The 20491-nt window shown below is 44.8% G+C and overlaps 1 protein-coding gene across 1 annotated transcript in view; it reads right to left on the reverse strand.

Annotated features, from left to right (window-relative positions):
- Positions 1 to 20491, reverse strand: part of AGFG2 (ArfGAP with FG repeats 2) — a 564405-nt gene that overhangs the window by 231713 nt on the left and 312201 nt on the right. The window contains exons 4-5 of the mRNA XM_078670884.1: positions 19085 to 19235; positions 3550 to 3724 (exon numbers count right to left, since the gene is read on the reverse strand). Of these exons, the coding sequence (XP_078527010.1) occupies positions 3550 to 3724; positions 19085 to 19235 (326 nt within the window). The remainder of the gene's footprint in view (positions 1 to 3549; positions 3725 to 19084; positions 19236 to 20491) is intronic.

The raw sequence follows: 20491 nt of genomic DNA on the forward strand, positions 1-20491 counted from the left end.
TCCTGTTGGCATCATACAATACATATCTTGTTTATCATACCACTGGAAAACTGATGTCCTTCCTTGACTTTCAGTTGGCTGTAATTGGTAGTTTTACTGCTGTAGAAGTAGCAGCCTCTACTTTATCTATTGTGGAACATTGCATGGCTGCAGGATTGGCACTTTACCACCCTCATTTTTGAAACCGCGAAAAGGAGTCAACCATATTACCAGCGCAGAGTTTGCACTCTGCAAGGAAAAAGGAAGGAGAGTCATTATTATTCTCTCCAAAGCCCATCACAGCCAAACTTGTTTTTTCCCACTTGCTTCACTTTATACAAAAGAAATATGAAGTTCTTGGAGACCTTTTAAAACTTTATTCCATTTATCATTCCCACACTTCTCTCAAATAGAAGTTTCTGTTATTTATAAATGTGCTCTCTCTATGGGAGCCCCCAAACAAAAGCAGTCAGTTGCAACTAAGAGTAGAGCACGACAGGGCACAACACAGGGAATACTAAGCCCAGACATTTCTGAAAACAAACTACCCAGTTGAGTCCAGGTCTGTTTAGCTGAGACAATAACAGAACAAAGCAGGGACCATTTGAAGATCACATTGGCTTGATATTGTTAGTTTGTATCCCTTCCTGTCGCAGATGATGAGCCCAGCCACACAAGTGGTATACTTTTTTTAATGTATTTTATTAAATCGGGAGAAGTGTGGAAATCATGGGTGGTAGGAATTTTGTGGCTCCCTGCTCATCCCTAAACATGTCTCACAGAAATGTGTGATTTTAGACATTTTAGAAGTTTGAAGGGCAGTCTGGGTAAGAAATCGTATTGAGATCCATGCAAGTCACACCACCCTGGAATTTCCTGAGTATCACATTTCAGTAATGTCTAGATTCAGCAGATTTCCTTGGGTGGCAGCATGGCCCAACTACCACAGCTACTACTTACATTGCAAAAATGGGTCAATTTTCAAGGTGAAAAATGTATATCTTCAAGTTCTGTTTTGGGGTGGGCCTGCACACACAAGTCGGGTATGCTTTTATCAGAAGTGCAGGAACACTGATTAATAGAACATTTAGAATTAATTGAATTTTTGTTCATATTTGGCTTCCAAATGTAAACAAGTGTGCAAGAAATAAACATTTTTCAAAATGCCCTGCAATCACGATAGTATGGGTGGCCCTTATTTTTAAAGTTGTAGACATACCCATTAGTCCTAAACTCAGTGTTTGTAGCATGTGCTGCTGTAGGTACAAATGCTCTGCTTTACTCCTGCAATCTAGTGTTGTGTGCATGTTTACAAGTTGTCTTCTAAGTAGTCTTTGGTCCTGAGACTCCCTTCAGTAACAGGATAAAGACTCCACCCTGGATGTCTGTCCTCTGAAATCTAGACTTCTATTTAGGATTCAGATCTAGTTCCAGGATTTAAAGACATCTCACTGCTTCTTTTCATAATTGGACAAATAGGACCCCCACATCCATCCTCAGAAGACAAAGGACATTAATGCTTTGAGGTCGAACACACCAAAACTGGTTTACGTCACGTGGACTTGTAAGGACGAACTATGTCAGGGAAGCAGTATGGAGAATATACCTTTCCAGTTTGTCCAAAGTGTAACACCAAGTTCCTGTAGTCCAACCAGCATAGTGTGTGCAACCTTTGTCGTCTTTGAAACCACGAGGAATCAGGCTGTGTGGCATGCAAAGCCTTCAAAAACAAAAATACCATCCGATACCAAATGAAACTTCATTGGGCACATTCTTAGGACTAACCTTGGCACCACAGCACAGCCCCAAATAACACAGCTACACCCATTGCTAATCTCTCACGGGCTCCGAGTAAAATGACTTAGCGAGGAGCCATGGCCCGGTAGTCAGAGCACGACTTCGAGTAGTGCTCGAGACTCGGAGTCTGACGCGATGGGGATCGGTGACCGACATCATGTGGGAACAGGCACCACACAGCTTGAAACCCGTCTTCCTTGAAGATATCCCTCGTACACAACATCGGGGAAAAAAAACAGAATTCGACAAAAGTTGTGAAAAAGCCTGGCAAAAAAGCATCAGAGGGGTAGTTCTTCCCGGATCAGCACTTAACGTGCGCGGAAAAAAAAGAACTGACGTCAGCGCAGCTGGGTGGTGCCAATATATGCACTGTGGCGTCATAACTGACGCGAACGACGATATCACGCGGAGCCGAATGAAGCCACCAGACGTGGCGCGGAAGGGGTATTGCTCAGCAAAAGATTCCGGATCCAGCCTGATGCCTGGGAAATTCAAAGGTAAGGAATCTGCAGCTAGAAGTCCATCAGATCATGCAGGTTTGGTAGGTTTCCCTAGGTGATGCCTCAGCTAGGGCCAAAAACCCACAATCAAAAAAAAAAAAAAGGGGACAGTTTTTGGAGCAAAAATGTGATGTGCCTATGTTGTGTTTGGGGCTCTTTTCTGTCACAGTGGGGCAGCATTTGTATCAGGAGACTTGGGGTAATGTGGGTGGTAGGAAATATGTAGCTCCCCACAGATTCTAGAAGTTTCCATCACAGAAATGTGAGGAAGATATGTGCTTTTAGTCAAATTTTGAGGTTTGCAAGGGATTCTTGGTAAAAAGAAAAGATGGTGGGACCCACACAAGTCAAGCCACCCTGGATTGCTCTAGGTGTCTTCTAGATTTCAAAAATGTACAGGTTTGATGGGTTTCCCTAGGTGACAGCTGAACTAGGGCCCAACATCCACAGCTACCTGCATTGCAAAAAAAAGTAATTTTGCAGTGGAATAATGTGATGTGTCCATGTTACGTTTTGGCCCGTTTCCTCCCCGAGCACTCAGCCTGCCCACACAAGAGAGGTTCCATTTCTATCGGAAGAAATGTGAGAACATAGAAAAGTAGAACATTTGTTCTTACCAATTGGATTTCACAGCATTTATGCCTTCCAAATGTAAGGCATGCTAGTACGGGTACCCAAAGATTCACAGATGGAGAAATTACCACTGTGCCTAAACCCCATATCTTCTGCCCATTTCAGAACTACGTAGGATTCCTTGATAGCCATTTTTCATTCTACATATTTAACCACGTGAACTGGTCTATATTCAGTACACAATGAAAAAACATTGCATGGTGCAACGGAGTTGTTGGCTTTGGGTACCTCAGGTTCTAGGTAAATATAAAACCATATATATTCCCACACGAAAGGGGTCTATTGAAAATAATGGTATATTGCTTTTGCAAATCGGCCTTCATAACAAAAGTTACAGATGGCTGTTTTTTCCCACTAGTTCTCAACATTATTTATAGGAACAGTTTCTTTGGGAGAAAGTTAAGGGTTCAAAACATATGAAACCTTGCTGAATTTAGAATTATGTCTACATTTTTTAAATCTATACCTTTCCTGGATCGCCCATGGATTTTACAATGGTTTCCAGCACGAACTGCAAGTAGGTAGAAAGTACAACAAAAATAGGAATAATGGGCTGCCTCTATGGAACTGTGGTGAGAACAAACATTCATGGTGGAGGAGGTCAGTGGAGGAGAGTTTCTCATGCGACATAGCTGCTTACCGCCAAATGCTGGAAACCCTGCAAACATTTGTGAAGATGGAGGGGCAGCAAAGGGGTCCCCACCAATGTCTGCCAAGAGATCCGTGCTCCCTTTCTTAGCTTGCACCCCTTGAAGCTTCGATTGTTGAAGCTGAGCTGCTCTGTGTTGGCTCAATCGTGCGTGAGACAGCGATACCTGCAAAACAAAGACGAAATGTCACAGAAAAAGGTAGTGACTGTGGACAGATGCAGAAGATAATTTTGCAAGACACTGGAAACAGTACAGCCCACTTACCACTAGGGCCTTTGTGCATACAAAATGTACGCTATGCATTAATGCTAGACTGAGACTTACTAAATAGTTCTTTTTGGTAGTAGTACCTCTGTTTTCCAGTGTGTACAAGTAATAAACAACCAGAATTGAGCTGACAGGGTAGATGAAGGGATGTTTGATCAAAGGGTAGGATTATTATTATATCAGGTTACTTCCATTGGGTAAAATAAAATCCAGAAGACCTTCCCACCAGCAATAGTTCTACGGCGCCTCCAGGGGGCACCCTTTCAACTCTGCAGCAGTTTCACCCTCTCCCATCATCATATGAATAGTGTGGCCTGGCTCTCACTGATGCATGCCAAAAGGAACGAAGACTGCATTGCTGATGACAATCACAGCATGCTTTATGTCTGCATAACGTGGGATCTTGGTTAACATTGCACTGTGACCCTCGTCTGATGCATAGTTCTAAAGCAGACCCCATCTCTTATGAACGAGTTCCAAAGTAACACTCACCGGGAGGTGGTATTAAGTAGTGCCAGATAACCGAGTCAGTAATGCAAGCTAGCCCTGACAAGGAATCCTCCCTCCGTGCCTATGCTATGTGACATTACTGTTTCATGAAAGAATCCAAAGAGAACCACGTGCCAGTCTCCTCGACACTCGTGGTGAGTGCAATCGAGGCCTTCATAGCAAACGTGAGAGTGCAGAAATTCAAGCCGCTGAATCTTTTTTGGTAAGGTGTAGCATATCTTTGCAAAGGCCTGCCAACATTAGATTCTGAACTTGGTTACTGCTCTCCCCTTCTTGGCTCCAGCAAAGCCTAAAAAGAGCTATCATCAACTCCACACAACAGCCACCCTCATCCCGCAGCTTTACTCCTCTTACTCTACTTGCCAGGAGATGCTGGCGCGTGTTTCAGTGCAGTAGCCATTACTAGGGCATCTGGTGAAGGGTGCCCCTGTTGCACAGCGGGTCTGAAGGAGCGGCTTTATACTTTCTCTCTACCCTTGGGGTCAGTGCCCATCATTGGTAGATACTGAACAGACCTTTTTGGGCTCAAAGCCTCCACCAAGAAGTCCTCCCCAGGTGTGACGTGTACATACCTAGTGGTATGCTGCAGCTCTCTGTATGACAGTGTATTATTAACTGGTCGCGTTGTCTGGTGGGGCTGCTTCAATAGGGATTGGCTCAGGATCTGGGTCATCCTATGGGTCGACATTATCATCTTCTCATAGATTTTTAGGGCTCTGTGGGTAGTCAGAATGCCCCTCAAAATCATCCTCTGGAGAATATGGTTCTACACTCCAAGTGGCTGAATGTGTGGGGGACTGCACTGGAAGAGAGTGTGCAGTTGAGCTGTGTGGTGTTAGGGGTGAGCTAGTGCCTTTGTGGACCTTAGGCCTCTTTGGTGGTGGATGTCTTAGAGATGTCTCTGGTTTCCTCATTTTGAAACAGTGAGTTTGCAGCTTGTGGGTCAATTGTGGTCTACCACAAAACCAGGATCTGTTCTAGTCTCTCCAAGACAGGGCCCTTCCCCTTCCTCGGGTGCACTGTCTTGGGGTTGCCTTGGACTTCGCGCCAAAATGTCTTCGTAGGGGCTTTTCAAATGCCTCTTCGGAGACAGTTCTTTTGACGCGGATTGTTTTGATGTGGACGGCTTCAAGGCCATGATGACTTTCAACGCGGACTGCGTCGGGGAGGCCTGGCATCAGAAAGACTGCGATTTCAGTACCTGGGCGCCATGTTTGTGCTTGTGGCTAGGAGCCCATTTAGCACTGAGAGGCCTCTTGTCCGATCTTGGCTCCTTAGCAGAACCAGGACCACTAGGTCGCGGGACACCGATATTTATTATGGCTCTGATTGGGCTTCTGGGCCGATCTGCTCTAGGGCGCGTCTCCAACCAGTCCTGTAGCCGTGCTTTAGTGTCAGGGTGGAGTGGTGGTGTTTTGGGGCCCGTGGATATCGTTGGCTCGGGGTCAGGGCTCCCTAGAAAGGAGAGAGGCGGCTTGCCCTCTCCATTGCTGGCTCGGCTCCAGTGTTGGGAGTCTCCGGATGCGACACAGTGGGACAACCCTTCGAGCTGCCTCCCTCCTACTCCCATTCTCATTGGCGCCGTCTCCTCTCACTCCAGCACCTCCAGCTCAACTACGGGCAGGCGTGCTGGGCAAGTATCCCAAACTCTACTTGGATTTGAACTGTGGACATCGTGTACACAACCGGTCAGTGTTCCCGAGAGACGAACATTTAAGATTAGGTCTTAATCATTGTGTGGGTTCTTAGCAATGGACTATGGGCACCTTTCGGAACGGGGAATGTTCCAAACCATTCACAGTTTCCGATGGAAGGAGCCGGGGGCTCGTCGAGTCAATTCTTCGGCTACTGGCAGTGCTTTAAATGGGCCGGTACTGAGTACAGGCACTTCTCTGGAGCCAGGGAGAGCACCGGTACCGTGATCGACAGCGCGGCAGGCTCAGGGTAGGTTTCTCCTCCAGTGCAGGGCCGAGGCCGCTCTGCTTCCGAGGAGCTGGTAATTAGCTCGGCTGAAGCCGCCTTTTGAAGATTTGCTGGCGAAGATGCCAGCAGCGCCCATTTGAATGGGCCAAACTGCAGGGGTTTGAGAGGGCTTGGGTCACGCTGTGTTAACAGGACAGGGTCCCTAGATAGACCCTGCGCTGTGAATCAGGTGCGAGCGACCATTGGGGGAAAGTGCCATCATGACTTATCTTGTGTAAGGAGTTAATCCGGTTTTTTTTTTTACAGAAACACACTGTTTTAATATGTGCTGCAACTGGTACAGAAGTAATTCTGTATGATCAAATGTTGCCCTTAGCCCCGCCCACTTGCCACACCTCTATTTTAATGAGTAGCTGCACTTATTTCTCCCATTGAAAGCACTGGCTGCTGGTTGCCGAGGTGCATGCCGTGTCGAGGGTGAGGGTGATCGACAGCGGCAGCGTCTCTGGGACGAGCGGGTCTCGAGAAGGGGGGCCGACAGCGAGCTACGACGCACGTCCAAGCCCACCCGCGGAGACAAACGACCTGAAGACGGAGCAGGCGACTATTACTGAGAAAGAGTCCTAAATGAACCTCGAAACACTTCTTAGAAGAAAAACAACGTGCAAACCTCCGAGCCCAACACTAGATGGCAGGAGCGCACAGCAGGAGTATTCACTGCCACACATACTAGAAACGAGCCCATTAACCGAGGTGTTGTGAATCAATTGTCCATAAGCTCCGAATATTAACATGCCATTGAAAAAAGGAAAATAATCAATAGTCACAAAAAAATGTAATAATAAAATACGAAATGGTCCCTTCTAAAAAGATATCAATACCCATTGCTGAAGCATCAACTTGAAATGTTTCCCTACATAACGTTCTTAAATCTTACAGCCAAACAGATTCCATTTGACAACATTCTAAACATTCTGGCAATTATAGGGCTTCTTAACCTTTTTTTGTTGCTTTTTCCATATATTGTCATAACATGGACAGCTACATTTTTGGGGATTTTTCCTAAAAGTGGATGGACCAAAAATTGTCAACCCAGAGAAAGGCACTAAATAAATATGAGCCTTGCATGCTTTATACTTTTTGTGGATTTTCAGCCCGCCATTTGAGATTTCAATGAGATTTCTCTATAGGAATCCCTACGCAAAATATTCAGATCACTGTTTGGTGGACTCCTGAGAACACTGGCCCTCGATCAATCTAATCCACATTTAGGCCCTGAAAGTGATCCTCTGTACTTCATTTGCAAAGAATGGTGCGGTTGGGTGGGTGCATGGCAAGTTGCGTTTTGGCCATACAAAAAGAAAAATACGCTGTCCCTAAATCCCTACACAGAGTTATCTGTGGCACAATATGCAGAGGGACAGGGACGAAAGAGAGACAGGAGTGCGTCTGCCTTTCTGGTGGATTTGTCTCAATCAGTAGATTGTGTCAGGGACCAGCCATGAGGACAGTGGCACACCATAGTTTAGAGGAGAGGACAACAGTGAGGCAGAAGACCTATGCCACGGACAGACCTTTACCTCACACCTGTAATGAGCGGTCAGGCCAGGATAGCAGGTGGAAACCCCAGCATGCCAAATGACTGCAGGTCACAGTCTGAGGAATCAAGAGGCTCTAAGTCAAACAAATAATCAAAGAAGGGAACCAATGGGGACTCCTAATCCCAAGGGGGTGGAGAAAACAAAGCTGCAAGGAAGAAAGTTCAGGTGTGAACAAGTATAAAACCACAGCAAATAAACGACACATTTGCAGGCAGCTGCTCAACCTTGAACATGTCCTCAAATACTGACAAATCAGTTTCTACGCGTGGAGTGCTTCAGATAGTCCAAAAAGTCAGGATGTCTACTGAAACTGTGTTGTGCCACCAGCATCCATGTGAGCACAATGCCCACACTAACAGGTTAAGCCTTTAATGCAAATAACTCGATATTAACGTCATGTATGAATGCTGACAGTGAAGGAGGATTATGTTATTTACCCTGTAAGCATCTGTTCTTGGCATGTATTGCTGTAGATTCATGCATACGTCTGCCATCTAGTGTTGAGCTCAGATGATTACAAGTTGTTGTTGTTCCAAGAGGTTTTCGGAAAGCCACATGAGGCTGTGTGATGACTCCTCTTGGTAATACTGCGCATGGTCATCGATGCCATCTTCAGATTGTTTTGCCGTGGGTAGGTGAGAATGTAAGAATGCTGTACATGTAAGCAATGAGAGGTCAATGCATTAGTATGAAATAAAGGTGTATGAACGGCAACCTACACGAGATTTATTGGGGAGGAGGGTTGGCACATGTGAATCTACAGCACTACAAGCCAAGAACAGATGCTTACAGGGTAAGTAACAATGCGTTTGAGCCATGTGTGCTGTAGATAAACATGCTTTGCACACACTGTAAAGCAGTCCTTTTCTCTGTAGGCATGGGTTAACTTGTGGGGGTTGCAGTTGTTTAAAAAAAGAGTTTTAAGTACTGCCTGACCAACAATGGCTTGTTGGCATGTAAATACATCCACTCAATAATGTTTTGTGAAAGTGATTGGAGTAAACCATGTTGCTGCTTTACAAATATCAACAAAAGGAATGATCCCTAAAACAAGCACTGGCGTTGCCAATAGGTCTCGCAGTAGGAAAGTTGGAGCTATTACAATTGCAAATAACAATGCCTTTTATTTTTGTTTTCATTTAAAAAACATAAAGGGCTTTGTCATTTACAAAACCAATAGCTCCAACTTTCCTACTGCGAGACCTATTGGCAACGCCCAGGCACTGAAGGGAATTAACTGTGCACAGATGTGTTTCTTCTGAAAGAGCATAATGTCTTCACTCACAGTTAAGTTTGCCACTGGCTGAAGTGAGCTCACCCTTTGCCCCTTGCTGTACGCTGTGGTGGGCGGAAGAAAAAACGTGAATAGCACAACAAACCACTGAATGAAGAGTGTTGGCTAAGAGAGCCAAAATCGCTAATTTTAGTAAAATACTATTGTCATGGCTAAATTCAGATTTAAAAATAGAATCCCGACACAGGTAGGTAGGTCCCTGTACGCACACGATCGTCTAGAGTCGATAGTAGGTTACACGTAACGTCCTGGAGTTGTGTGTTCACTTAACATTGGTGGCTGCCGAATGCCTCACACGACGCCGATCCGCAGACGAGTGCTGCTCAGGCAGCTCGACACAGCAAATGGCCTCTGCTCTTTTAAAGCCATGTGCTGGGCATGAATGCAGCTGCTGCAACATAAAAGACCAAATGGCTGTTGACATTTGGTAAACCCTAAAAAAAAGGTTTACTGGGCAAGGCCCTCTCCGAGAGTCCATGAATGCGAGAGAACAATCCGCATTCTTGGGGGCTAAGTGTGTGTTTGTTTAAGACCCACCCTCAATTCAGAAGCTAATTGTCTGAATGGAGATGAAGAGGTTGGTGTGCTCTTTTGGCCAGCGGGGGATTTAAGCTGTGTTTTTTTTTGTTTAGTTAAAGCCTCGACCTAGTGACGCAGCGGGGGTGGGTGAGGAGACGGGGCTGACTGTCAGCTCAATTACCAGCTCCCAGAAGGACAGGAAATAAAGCGCTGTAGTTACAACGGCAAGCTCTAAGGCATTTACAGTGTTACAGGTGCAAAATAATACACCATTAGCCTGAAAGGGAACTATAAAGTATAATCGCGAGTTAAAGTGAACTGGCGATGCGTCGAGGCAACAACTTTACCTAAAATAATTGGCTGCGCACCGCGGGTTAACGGAGCCTCGGCTCGTATTATTATCACTAACGAAGCTGTCATTACGGACGCCGGGCATGAATATTTTACAAGGTTGGCGCCTGCCCGGTTCTCCAACGGGCTGGGCCCAATCTGCACTTTGAGGCTCTGCAGGGGCAAGCCTCTCCCTCCCAAACCACGGACTCCCAAGGCTGAATCATTTAACTGTCTCACAAGAGAAGGGCGAGGCTCTAGTGTAAAAAAAGGGGATTGTGGGTGGGCAGAGATCCACACGATGGTAGAGGAGCAATGGGAAACATCACAGTACAAGAAACTAAGTTCCGACGGCAAAGTTAGGGGAGGAGAAGTAAAGGCTGTGTTTGCGGGGAGAGAGAGGGGAGGTGCTGGTGTGGGAGGAGTGCTGCTACGGCCTGGGGGAAGCTGGCAGGGGAGGGGGAGGAGAAATGAAAGTAAAGGCTGTGTTTGCGGGGAGAGAGAGGGGAGGTGCTGGTGTGGGAGGAGTGCTGCTACGGCCTGGGGGAAGCTGGCTGGGGAGGGGGAGGAGAAATGAAAGTAAAGGCTGTGTTTGGGGGGAGAGAGAGGGGAGGTGCTGGTGTGGGAGGAGTGCTGCTACGGCCTGGGGGAAGCTGGCTGGGGAGGGGGAGGAGAAATGAAAGTAAAGGCTGTGTTTGTGGGGAGAGAGAGGGGAGGTGCTGGTGTGGGAGGAGTGCTGCTACGGCCTGGGGGAAGCTGGCTGGGGAGGGGGAGGAGAAATGCAAGTTTATGGCCCAAAAGCGCGTGCATGTGGCCACGTGAACTTAATGAAAACCGAAGCAAAAAGCCCGTGGTTTCACGAGAATTTTGAGCACTTGAATTCTCGCTCCCTTAATGCGCTTGCGCGCATTGTAGGTCACGAGACCTAAAAAGCCATGAAAGCTCCAATTTTTCTAGTAGAGTAAGCTTTTGGGGGAACAGGTAAAAGTCGTTTAGCTTTTGCATAGCATGCCTGGATGCATTTAACTATCCATCTTGAAATGCCAGATTTAGAAATTGCCTTTCCCATATGAGGAGGTGCAAAGGCAACAAACAATTGTTTTGTTTTTCTGAATGATTTAGTCCTGTCCATGTAGTACATTAGTGCCCTTTTGACATCTAAAGTGTGTAATGCCCTTCCTGCAACTGTGTCTGGTTGCGGGACCAAAACAGGTAAGACAATGTATTGATTAATATGAACATTTCAAACCACTTTTGGTAAGAATGTTGGGTTAGTTCTAAGGACTACTTTGTCACGATGTATTTGAAAGAAAGCCTCCACAAGAGTTAACACATGAATTTCAATGACCCTTCTAAGAGAAGTAATGGCGATTAAAAAGGAAAGTTTATATGAAAGGTATGTCAATTGACAAGAGTGTAGAGGTTCAAAAGGAGGACCCATTAGTCGTTAGGATAACGTTTAGGTTCCGAGCAGGCGCAAGTCTAGGGGGAATTATCCTTTTAATTCCCTCCATAGAGGCTTTGATAACTGTAATTTTAAACACTGATATGTGCTGTCTATTTATAGATATGCTGCAATAGCTGCAAGATGTAATCGTATAGAAGTGTATTCCAAACCTGCAGTATTTAAATGCAAAAGGCAAAAAAGAATGGTTTGTTTCTTTGCATTAAGAGGGTTGATATCTTGTTTGTGGCAGATGTTTACATTTTGCTGCATAACATTGTCTTGTGGTAGGTTTATGAGTCTCTTTAAGAATGTTCATACATTCTTGAGGTACATTTAAGTATTTGAATTCTAAGACTTCAGGAGCCAAATTACAAGATTACATTCTTTGGGATGTCTTAGTGATCCGTGGTTCTGTGTGCAAAGGTCCGGGTTGAGGTGAAGCTTTTCGCGTGGGACTAGAGACAGTTCCAGGAGCATTGAAAACCACGGTTGGCGAGACCATTTTGGAGCTATTAGTATCATGGTGAAAGATGTTTGTCTGAGTTTATTTCAGTGAAGATGGAGGGGGGATTCCCTCCAGGTCCAGTGCATAGCGTTATGAGCAGTGATCATGAAATAATATCAATAATTACTCGGTTTCAACAAAATAGTTCCTGGTAGTCCAAAGTTTTATTGTAGTCTTTTTTATTTTGTGCTTTAAATCACTCGTGCAGCATGTTTATTTTTACAACTTCTCATGGCCAGATATGCCCATCCGAGCCTTTTTCTGGACACGTTTAGAATAAACATAAACCAACTTCATTAGCGAAATAGCTGTTACCCAATGCATTTTGGGCTCTAATCATGAGCCCTTCCTCAGGGGTTCACTAAAATCGAAAAAAAAACATCATAATTAATAAGTGGCCTCAAACCGCTCAGTTCAACATACCTGCTGATGTTATATAATCTACATTACTAGCGACTCTGCATCAACTTTAAGAAGCACTTTCCCGCTACGCGCAATGCGCTGTCACTATCTCGCTTCAAAGGCCCAACATTTAAACCTCCTAACTTTAATGTACAGCTGTAAACCCTCCTCCACTGTGTCCGACCTTCAAAATGTCTCCCATCTTCCCACCAACGGATTTCTCTGAACCGTAACCCCGGTCTAAACACCCCGGCTTCATACTGCATGCACTCGTACCTTCGCGTCTTGTAATCAAGTAAATCTCATCCAGATGGTTCCTTTTCCCCGTGCTAACAGACTGCCTTTAAATTGATACTCAAGGTTTAACCCCTCCCTCCAGCTGCAAACTGCGCCTATCACAATCATTCTGTGTGAATCTAGTGAGCCCTGAAAACTACAAGACCCACAATACCCCTCAGCACAATGTTTTGAGGTTTCAACAAACAATTGCCTTTGACATAAATTATTAAAAGCGATACAACTATACCCCGCCCACCCTGTGGATGTGAATCACTGTGCTTCAACAACAATTAATATTAATGCAGTTGCCCATTATGGTAAAAAAAAGGTAAACATTGTCAACTAATAGATCCCATAGTATAGGACTCCAAGTGTTGGAAAGAATAAACGGCTAAAAGCAGCACTCCTGATGCGATTCCGATTGAGAAGCGATAGTTGCACGAGTTCATCAAAATCATTATAGTCCGTTTTGAATGTAGTTTCACTTGGGTGCATCTTGCAGTAGGGCAATGTTGTCCGAGTTTATGACCACTAATGGAAGTAGTGGGAGAGGTGGAAAGCGTATGGAAATATCCCTGACCAGTTCATCCATAGGGCATTACCTTGGAATTGATGGTGGAGATACCTTCTTGCGAAGTGTGGGCATCTTACGTTTTCTTTTGTAGAAACCGGTCTATTTCTGGAACCCCCCACATGTGAAAGTATGGTTGAAGAACCTTGGGGCGACTCTCCGATTCATGGACTTCTTGTTGCATTCAGCTTAGAAAGTCCACAATGTCCCTGGGGCATGTCCTGCTAGGAGATGAATGTTGTGGTGTATTGCTACCCTCTATATTTTCTGTGCCAAGTGAGATAATTGGAGTCTATCCCCACCCCTGTTTTTGTAAAGGATTTATAGTTGTCCTATTGTATGTTCGAAATAGGACAACTTTGTGTTGCAGGTGAGAATGATCTCTTGGAGAGGGATCATATGGAAGTGCTTTGATATGATATAAAGATTTAATGGTCTGAGATCAAGAATGGGCCGCAGGGATCCATCTTTTTTGGGGATAAGGAAGTATAGCGTACATTTTCCGGTTCCCTGAAATTGTCGTTGAACTGGTTCTATTGCTCCTTTTTGTAACGGAGCGGTTATTTCTTGTTGCAGGAGGATTTGATGTAGGGTGGATAGTTTGTGTTTGCGTTTGCGAGGTGGAATACATAGAGGAGTTATGAGTCCAGACAATAACCATGTTGGATAAAATCCAACACCCGTTGGTCTGTTGTGATTAATTTCCAATTGTTGAGAAATCGTGAATATGGCCCCGACAGGTGTTAAGTGGTCTGGGGGAAATGGTAAAGAAACCATTGCTTGTTATTGGCATTTTAGGGACGGGTATTGTTTCTTCTTCCTCCAGAATTGTTTCGTCTATGAGAACCTCTGTAGAAGGTTCTTGATGTAGAGGTTTGTCCTTGATTTCTGTATGGTGACCCAGTGGTGTCTATGGTATCTGATTTTGCATCTGGTTTGTTATTGGGCCATAGCATGGTATGTGCTAGTCTGTAGAGCTCCCATTGATTTTGCTACCTCAGTGTCCATCTTTTCAAGGGCTGTATCCACTTGAGGCCAGAATAGAAGGTCTTTATCGAAAGGGGGATTAAGTATGGTTTGCTGCACCTCAGGCTTAAATCCGGACACTCTTAACCATGCATGCCTATGTATTAGGACACTGATGTTTATACCCCTAGCAGCGGTGTCGACTGCATCCAGTGCGCAATTAATAGAATTGCTGGTTATAAGTTTCCTTTTTTTTTAAACTATTTCTTGACCTCTTTTTCTATGTTCTTATGGGAGGTGTTGGAGAAGCCCCTCCAATTTGTCCCAGTGTAACCTGTCATACCTTGCTAATAGAGCCTGGCTATTGCATATACAGCAATAATTAGCAGCTTGTGCAGGAACTCATTTAACAGAGGCATCGATTAGCTTCAACTCTTTCTCAGGAAGTGGCGCATCTCAAATTATTTGGGAGTTAGCCCTTTTTCTTGCGTTAGACACTACTAGATGGTCCAGGGTTAGTTGACCTCTATTAAAAATGGGGTCGGATGGTGCTGCTTTGCACTTCTTGTTAATGCGTGGTGAATTTATTCTCGATTTGACTGGGTCTTTAAAAATGACATCTGAATGACATGTCATACCTTTGAGTAATGGTAAATATTGTGCCTCTCTCTGGCCATTAGGCAAAGTCTCAGACAGAAACCCCTCCTCTATTGTATAGATGAACCTGATGGAATGTGTCTGCACGTGCTATTAGGTCCTGATAAGCAGAGGCATCCAGTGGTGATGGGTGAGTGGGATATAAGTCAGGGTCAGTCAGTGTCACCGTGAGGCTCAATATCATCAAAATCATCATCAAGGCATCCCTGGTAGTGTCTCATCTGGGATGTCCTGATCTTCTTTGACTATTGATTGAGGGGCTATGTTACCTGCCTCAGACAAATGTGGTGTGTGAGGTGGTGGAGTAGGTGGTGGAAATGGCGTTCATGATATAGGTGAAGTTAAAATGGGAATGTGCAATGGACTCATTGCAGCATCCTTTATTTTCTTCTTTACAGGTTGAACAGGACCATCCAAAGCCTCCTCAAAACTTAACTGCTTTTTAAAAGTGTTTTGTTTTCGTGGTTGTATCATAATTTGTTTAGTTGTAGGCTGAATTTGCAGGTTTTTTTGTTTAGGATCGAGCTTTTGATGAAACTGCTCGAGGATTGGCGATTTTGGACCAAAAACGAAGCATTTTGTTTGTGTAAGCTTTGTTTTCGGTGGAGGAACATTTGGTTCCGAAATAGGAAATCTCTGTTGCGGTGCGGAGACCGAAGGCCAAGGTATTGTGGCCTCAAATGGGAAGGAGTTAGAGGCCCCGGCTATAGGCCGATCATTCAGAGCTGAGCCGATTCATGTTTTCGGTGGGCACCATTGCTTGTTTGCCATCGCAGCCCATGAGCAGGTTTTCGGTGGAAGCCGATGGTTTGGACTTGGAATCAGGGGTAGAAGTACTCACTGACCTTTGCTTCTGTGCTGGCTGAAGAACAGTTGAGTCACCATTGAATTGAGACTCTGAATTGGAATTGTGGATGGAACCCGATTACTCCTGTGCTGCGGAAGTTTCTTCCTCCTCCTCTTGTCGATCGAAGATGTTCAGGACATCGTCCGCTTGCCTGTGCTGCATTTCCTTTCGGTTAGCACCTCGATCCTGAAGATTCTTTTTCAGACCAAAAAGACTTGCAGGTCTCAGAGCTGTCCTTTTTACGACCGGGCGAGAGACATAAGTTGCAAACTGGATGTTGGTCGGTGTGAGGGTATTTGAAGTGACAGTTTGGACAGAAACGGACCGGAATGCGTTCCTTCAGCAAGTCATTCTCAGAGAACATTGGAAATGGAAGTTTTGCCCGGCAGGCCGTGGCCCGTGGGCATAGGATGCGAGCTGAAGACTCTCTACGGAGAGGGTGTATGAGACGCAATAGTAGACTGATCGAAACAATACCGTCGAATAAGATAGAAACAGACTGAAGGGACCCCAAAGGAGTCTCGCTCTGGACCGCGAGATACTACATCCAAACCCGTTGGCGGGAAAAAAACAAGTTTTTCTTATGCGGCAGAGGAGCATTCTGAGGCAGACAGACTACATGACAAAGAAACAAAACAAGGGCAAAAGTGCTTATGGCCTGATTACCAGAAGCAAAGAACATGGTTTGTCTGCGATCATGCTTTAGAAGCTAGGCCCAGTCCACAGGACCAACTACATGTTTACAAACTAAGAGTAGGCACAAGCAAGTGACACGCCAACCCAAAAGTCAGAGATAGAATACCTCCAGCACAAACAGCAAGAGGATCAATCAACCCAGATGGTTGAATCATGTACCTAACTAGCATAAGAATGTTTCAAGCAGGTAATAAAAAAAACAGCTAAATCTATAATATCTACCAAAGAAAAGATAAAATGAAGTAACGACTGGGCAGAAACATCAGCGCATTGGCAAACAGGGAAACAAATGCCCCATTCTGCCCCAGGGGGAAGCAAAGCAAACTACAGATTATGCCTTTAATGAACCTAAACAGAGCCCTGTCCAAATGATTGACTGTAAGCTGCAGGTAGGGCTCAATACCAGAGCTACTTTGTAATGTAATGAGCGATCTGTTGATAGGCTTCTCGAGTTTGGCTACATCCCTATTCAACTGCCTGTCCACATAAAAAGCATGTTTCAGCCAGCTCTGATCAGACTTGCTCCTGCTGAAAGGGTTAGCGAACAGGGAAGGTCTACCCAAAGACAAAGCATGCTTTAATGTAAGACAGCAATGGAATATTCATCCCTTGGTCGCATTTAAGTAAGTCCATAATTACTTGCTGATTAAACAATGTGTTGTGGTTGTTCCAAACCATGACCCATAAAAGCAGTGGAGCAAGTTTAATGTAATCATAATGTATGTGAGGTCCAATTCCTCGTGGTATGCAAAGTGTGGGCAACTATGGGGCTGCAACAACAATCTACGGCAGAAGCGCTTCTCTTCAATTTGCAGGCTAGGAACAGGTGCAGATCTCCAAACGCCTATGCCGTTAAGTAGCCAGAATCTTGAGAACTAGGTTACAAAGAGCACCCACAGACGTCATAAACCTGAGGCACCTAGCTAGATTGATGGACCAAGAGCCCTTACTGTCAAAGCAAATTCCCAAATATGCAAATCTATATACTGCTAACAATGTGTTGGGGTTAATGTGGATAGGTCACATGATACCACTCTTAGCGCCACACATCATCACATGGGACTTAGAATAGCTAATGCTGATGTCCAAAGACGTCATAAAAGAAAAGGACAACAATATTAGGTGTGAAAGGCTTCTGGGTATGTCGGCTACTAGGACAGCACTGTTGGCATAAAGTAACGCAGGCCCCTGCTGCTTGCCAATCCATGGTACATCCTGCCCACCTCTCTTTCAAGTGGTCATTCTGATTGTTGATGTAGAGATTGAATAGAATGGCTGCTAGGATTCACCCCTGCCATACCCCTCTGTAGAGACCAAAGGGCTCAGTGCACTCCAGTTGTTACCATATCTAACTCTAGCAACTAAGGGAGATTTAAAAAGTGCAGAAAATTAACTAAAGTGGCATTGAGGCCCAGGTCAAGCAGCTCAGGCAATAGCTTAGACATGTTCATGCAATCCAATGCGCTGGGCAGGTCCATAACGTCAAGATACAATGGGCAGGCACTGGCAGTCACATATTTTCTTATAATCAGTAGTAGGTTTGGATACTACTCTGCAGTACCCAAATCCTCCCTGAAGCCATATTTGCAGAAGGCTTAAGATCTTATTAGCATTCACCCAAGATCTAATCTGAGAATAGATCACACTCCCCAAGATTGTGGTATAGGAGTCAATGAGTGATATAGGTCGCTAGCAGCGAGGATCAGTGCACTCTCCTTTTTAAAAAATTGGTACGATTATAGAGGAGGCACAGGTAACTTTCAACCGATTGTAGACATTTCTAAGCACTTGGAGCTCAAAAGTCATAGTTGCACTTGGGTAGGTCGATGGGGACACCCAATGGGGCACTGAGTTTTGTTGGTAAAAGTGATGGTACCTTCTTCCAGATCAAATGTGAGGTTGGCAATGGAAGAATCTCCTACGCACTGGGCTTTAACAGGATTGATGCTACTGCAGGGACCATAGTAAACCTTGGAAAAATGGGATACTTAAAGGTCTGCAGAAATAGGTGACCTAAGGGGAGTATTGCTAACATTGTCATTCCTAATGCGGTTGACTGTAGGCCAGAACCATTTGGTTCCTTTAATCTTACTGGCTGCCACGAAGACTGAAAGATTGGTGGCTTTAAACTCCCACTTTCTCAACAGCAAGGTTCTGTTGTGGAGGGCCCTGCACATCCATACTTCCTCTGTGAACCTGGGATTAAGTCTGAATGTTTGCCTTCAGGTATGATTCGCTGGAGAGCAGGCTGCGACAAACCACTTGATAGTACGGTTATCAAAATGACAGAGGTTGCAAGAGCATAATTCGTACTTGTGTGTAGATATGCAAACAGGCCTCAAGAACTGCTGTATTATCTTTCTCCTCACTAAGGTAGGGACAGACCACAAGTTTCTCTCTCATCAACCCCTCCCAACCTGCCCCCTATTCCCGAGACTGGTCCAGGAAGAAAAGGGTGTTGGCACACAATCAATAAAGGAGTCTATATATTGACTATTGATGTTTAACAGCGTTACAATGCCCACATGCCACAATAGTAAGGCCATCCACAAACTCAAATGCAAAGAGTAGTAGTACAACTGCAAATATGCAACCAGTCAAGACTCAACTTTAACATTTCGCAAAGTATTCCGAGAATCAATATCAAATCATGCAAATATGAAATACATTATTTATAAGACGGAATTCCATACCAATGCCAGCCTCATTACCTGATTCTGAATAGGTCCTCCGACAGTTAGTGCAGGCACAGAGTCACCTAGTAAAGTCCGAAGGGGCTTCACTTCAGCCGGCATGCTTTGGTTACTAATATTGGAGGAACTCCTGACAGGGGCAGTCTTTACCTGATCTGGCGGTACATACCTGTGAGGCAGAGTAGATTAGATTGTTTTAGTCACCGCTTGAGAACAAAGTCAATTGTAAATGTTTCCAGCAAATATATGTTTTAATTCCTAATTCTGGTTCACACATGTCAGACTAAAGAAAAAAATGCAGCAGAGGCAAATACTTAGCATACCGTACATTTCAGATAATCAGACCAACGTCCTAGATCAAGCCTAGGGAGTTGAGGGAAGGGAATGGAGCAACTTCAGAAAGCACAACAATTAGGGAAGACCTTATATAGTGTGACAAGCAATCCAACAAAACTGTGCATGCAAGGTTAAATGGACCACTTACACCCACAATGACTTAGATCGCAGATTAAACATAAGCATTACAGGACAATGACTACTTGTTGAGACATCTTCAGGGACATAAAAGGTGTCAAACTTTCACCAGCTCCCGAACAGTGCAACATGGCCGTTATTTTTCCAATAGTATTTAGACAGAATGACTACCTGGATTTTGCTTCGACCTCCTGGTTGGGATTCACCACTTTGATCATTTCCCCATTGTACTGCATGACTGCAGGGAGCAGGATCAGAACGTGTCATAGGAGGTCCCCTAGTCTACGTTTAAAGCCTCCTTTGTATTAAATATAAGGAATTCATGGTTTGGCAAGATATCGCGACTCAAATTTTAGAAATCTGGCCTCTGCATTAAAAACCCTGCGCTGCACTGAAACTACTGACTAACCAGTTTTGATAAAGGACAATGTTATATAATCGGACAACTAGAGCCAAGAAAGGAACACAAAATGAAGGCACATCAATTTAGTGCAGACTACATACATTGGTGGGAACATGCACCTGGAAAGCCACAGATACTGCCTTGCTCTGGTAACAAGCATTTGCAATGCAATAGGTCTCGCATTAGGAAAGTGTGAGCTATTGGTATTGTAAATGACAATTTTTTTAATATGTGTTGGCTTTGAAAATATATAAATTAATAGCGTTGCTATTCACAAAGCCAATAGCTTACACTTTCCTAATGCGAGTCCTATTGGTTATGGCAATGCGTATTGGTAGCAAGCAAGGAGAGTGCTGTTGTGGTGCTGAGTGATGATGTGGTTGGGCTGAGTGATGTGGTGGTGTTCCAGACTGATGTGGTGGTGTTCCCGAGTGATGTGGTGGTGTTCCCGAGTGATGTGGTGGTGTCCCCGAGTGATGTGGTGGTGTCCCCGAGTGATGTGGTGGTGTCCCCGAGTGATGTGGTGGTGTCCCCGAGTGATGTGGTGG

Source organism: Lissotriton helveticus, chromosome 12 (genome assembly GCF_964261635.1).
Source record: "Lissotriton helveticus chromosome 12, aLisHel1.1, whole genome shotgun sequence".
Classification (NCBI taxonomy): Eukaryota; Metazoa; Chordata; class Amphibia; order Caudata; family Salamandridae; genus Lissotriton; species Lissotriton helveticus.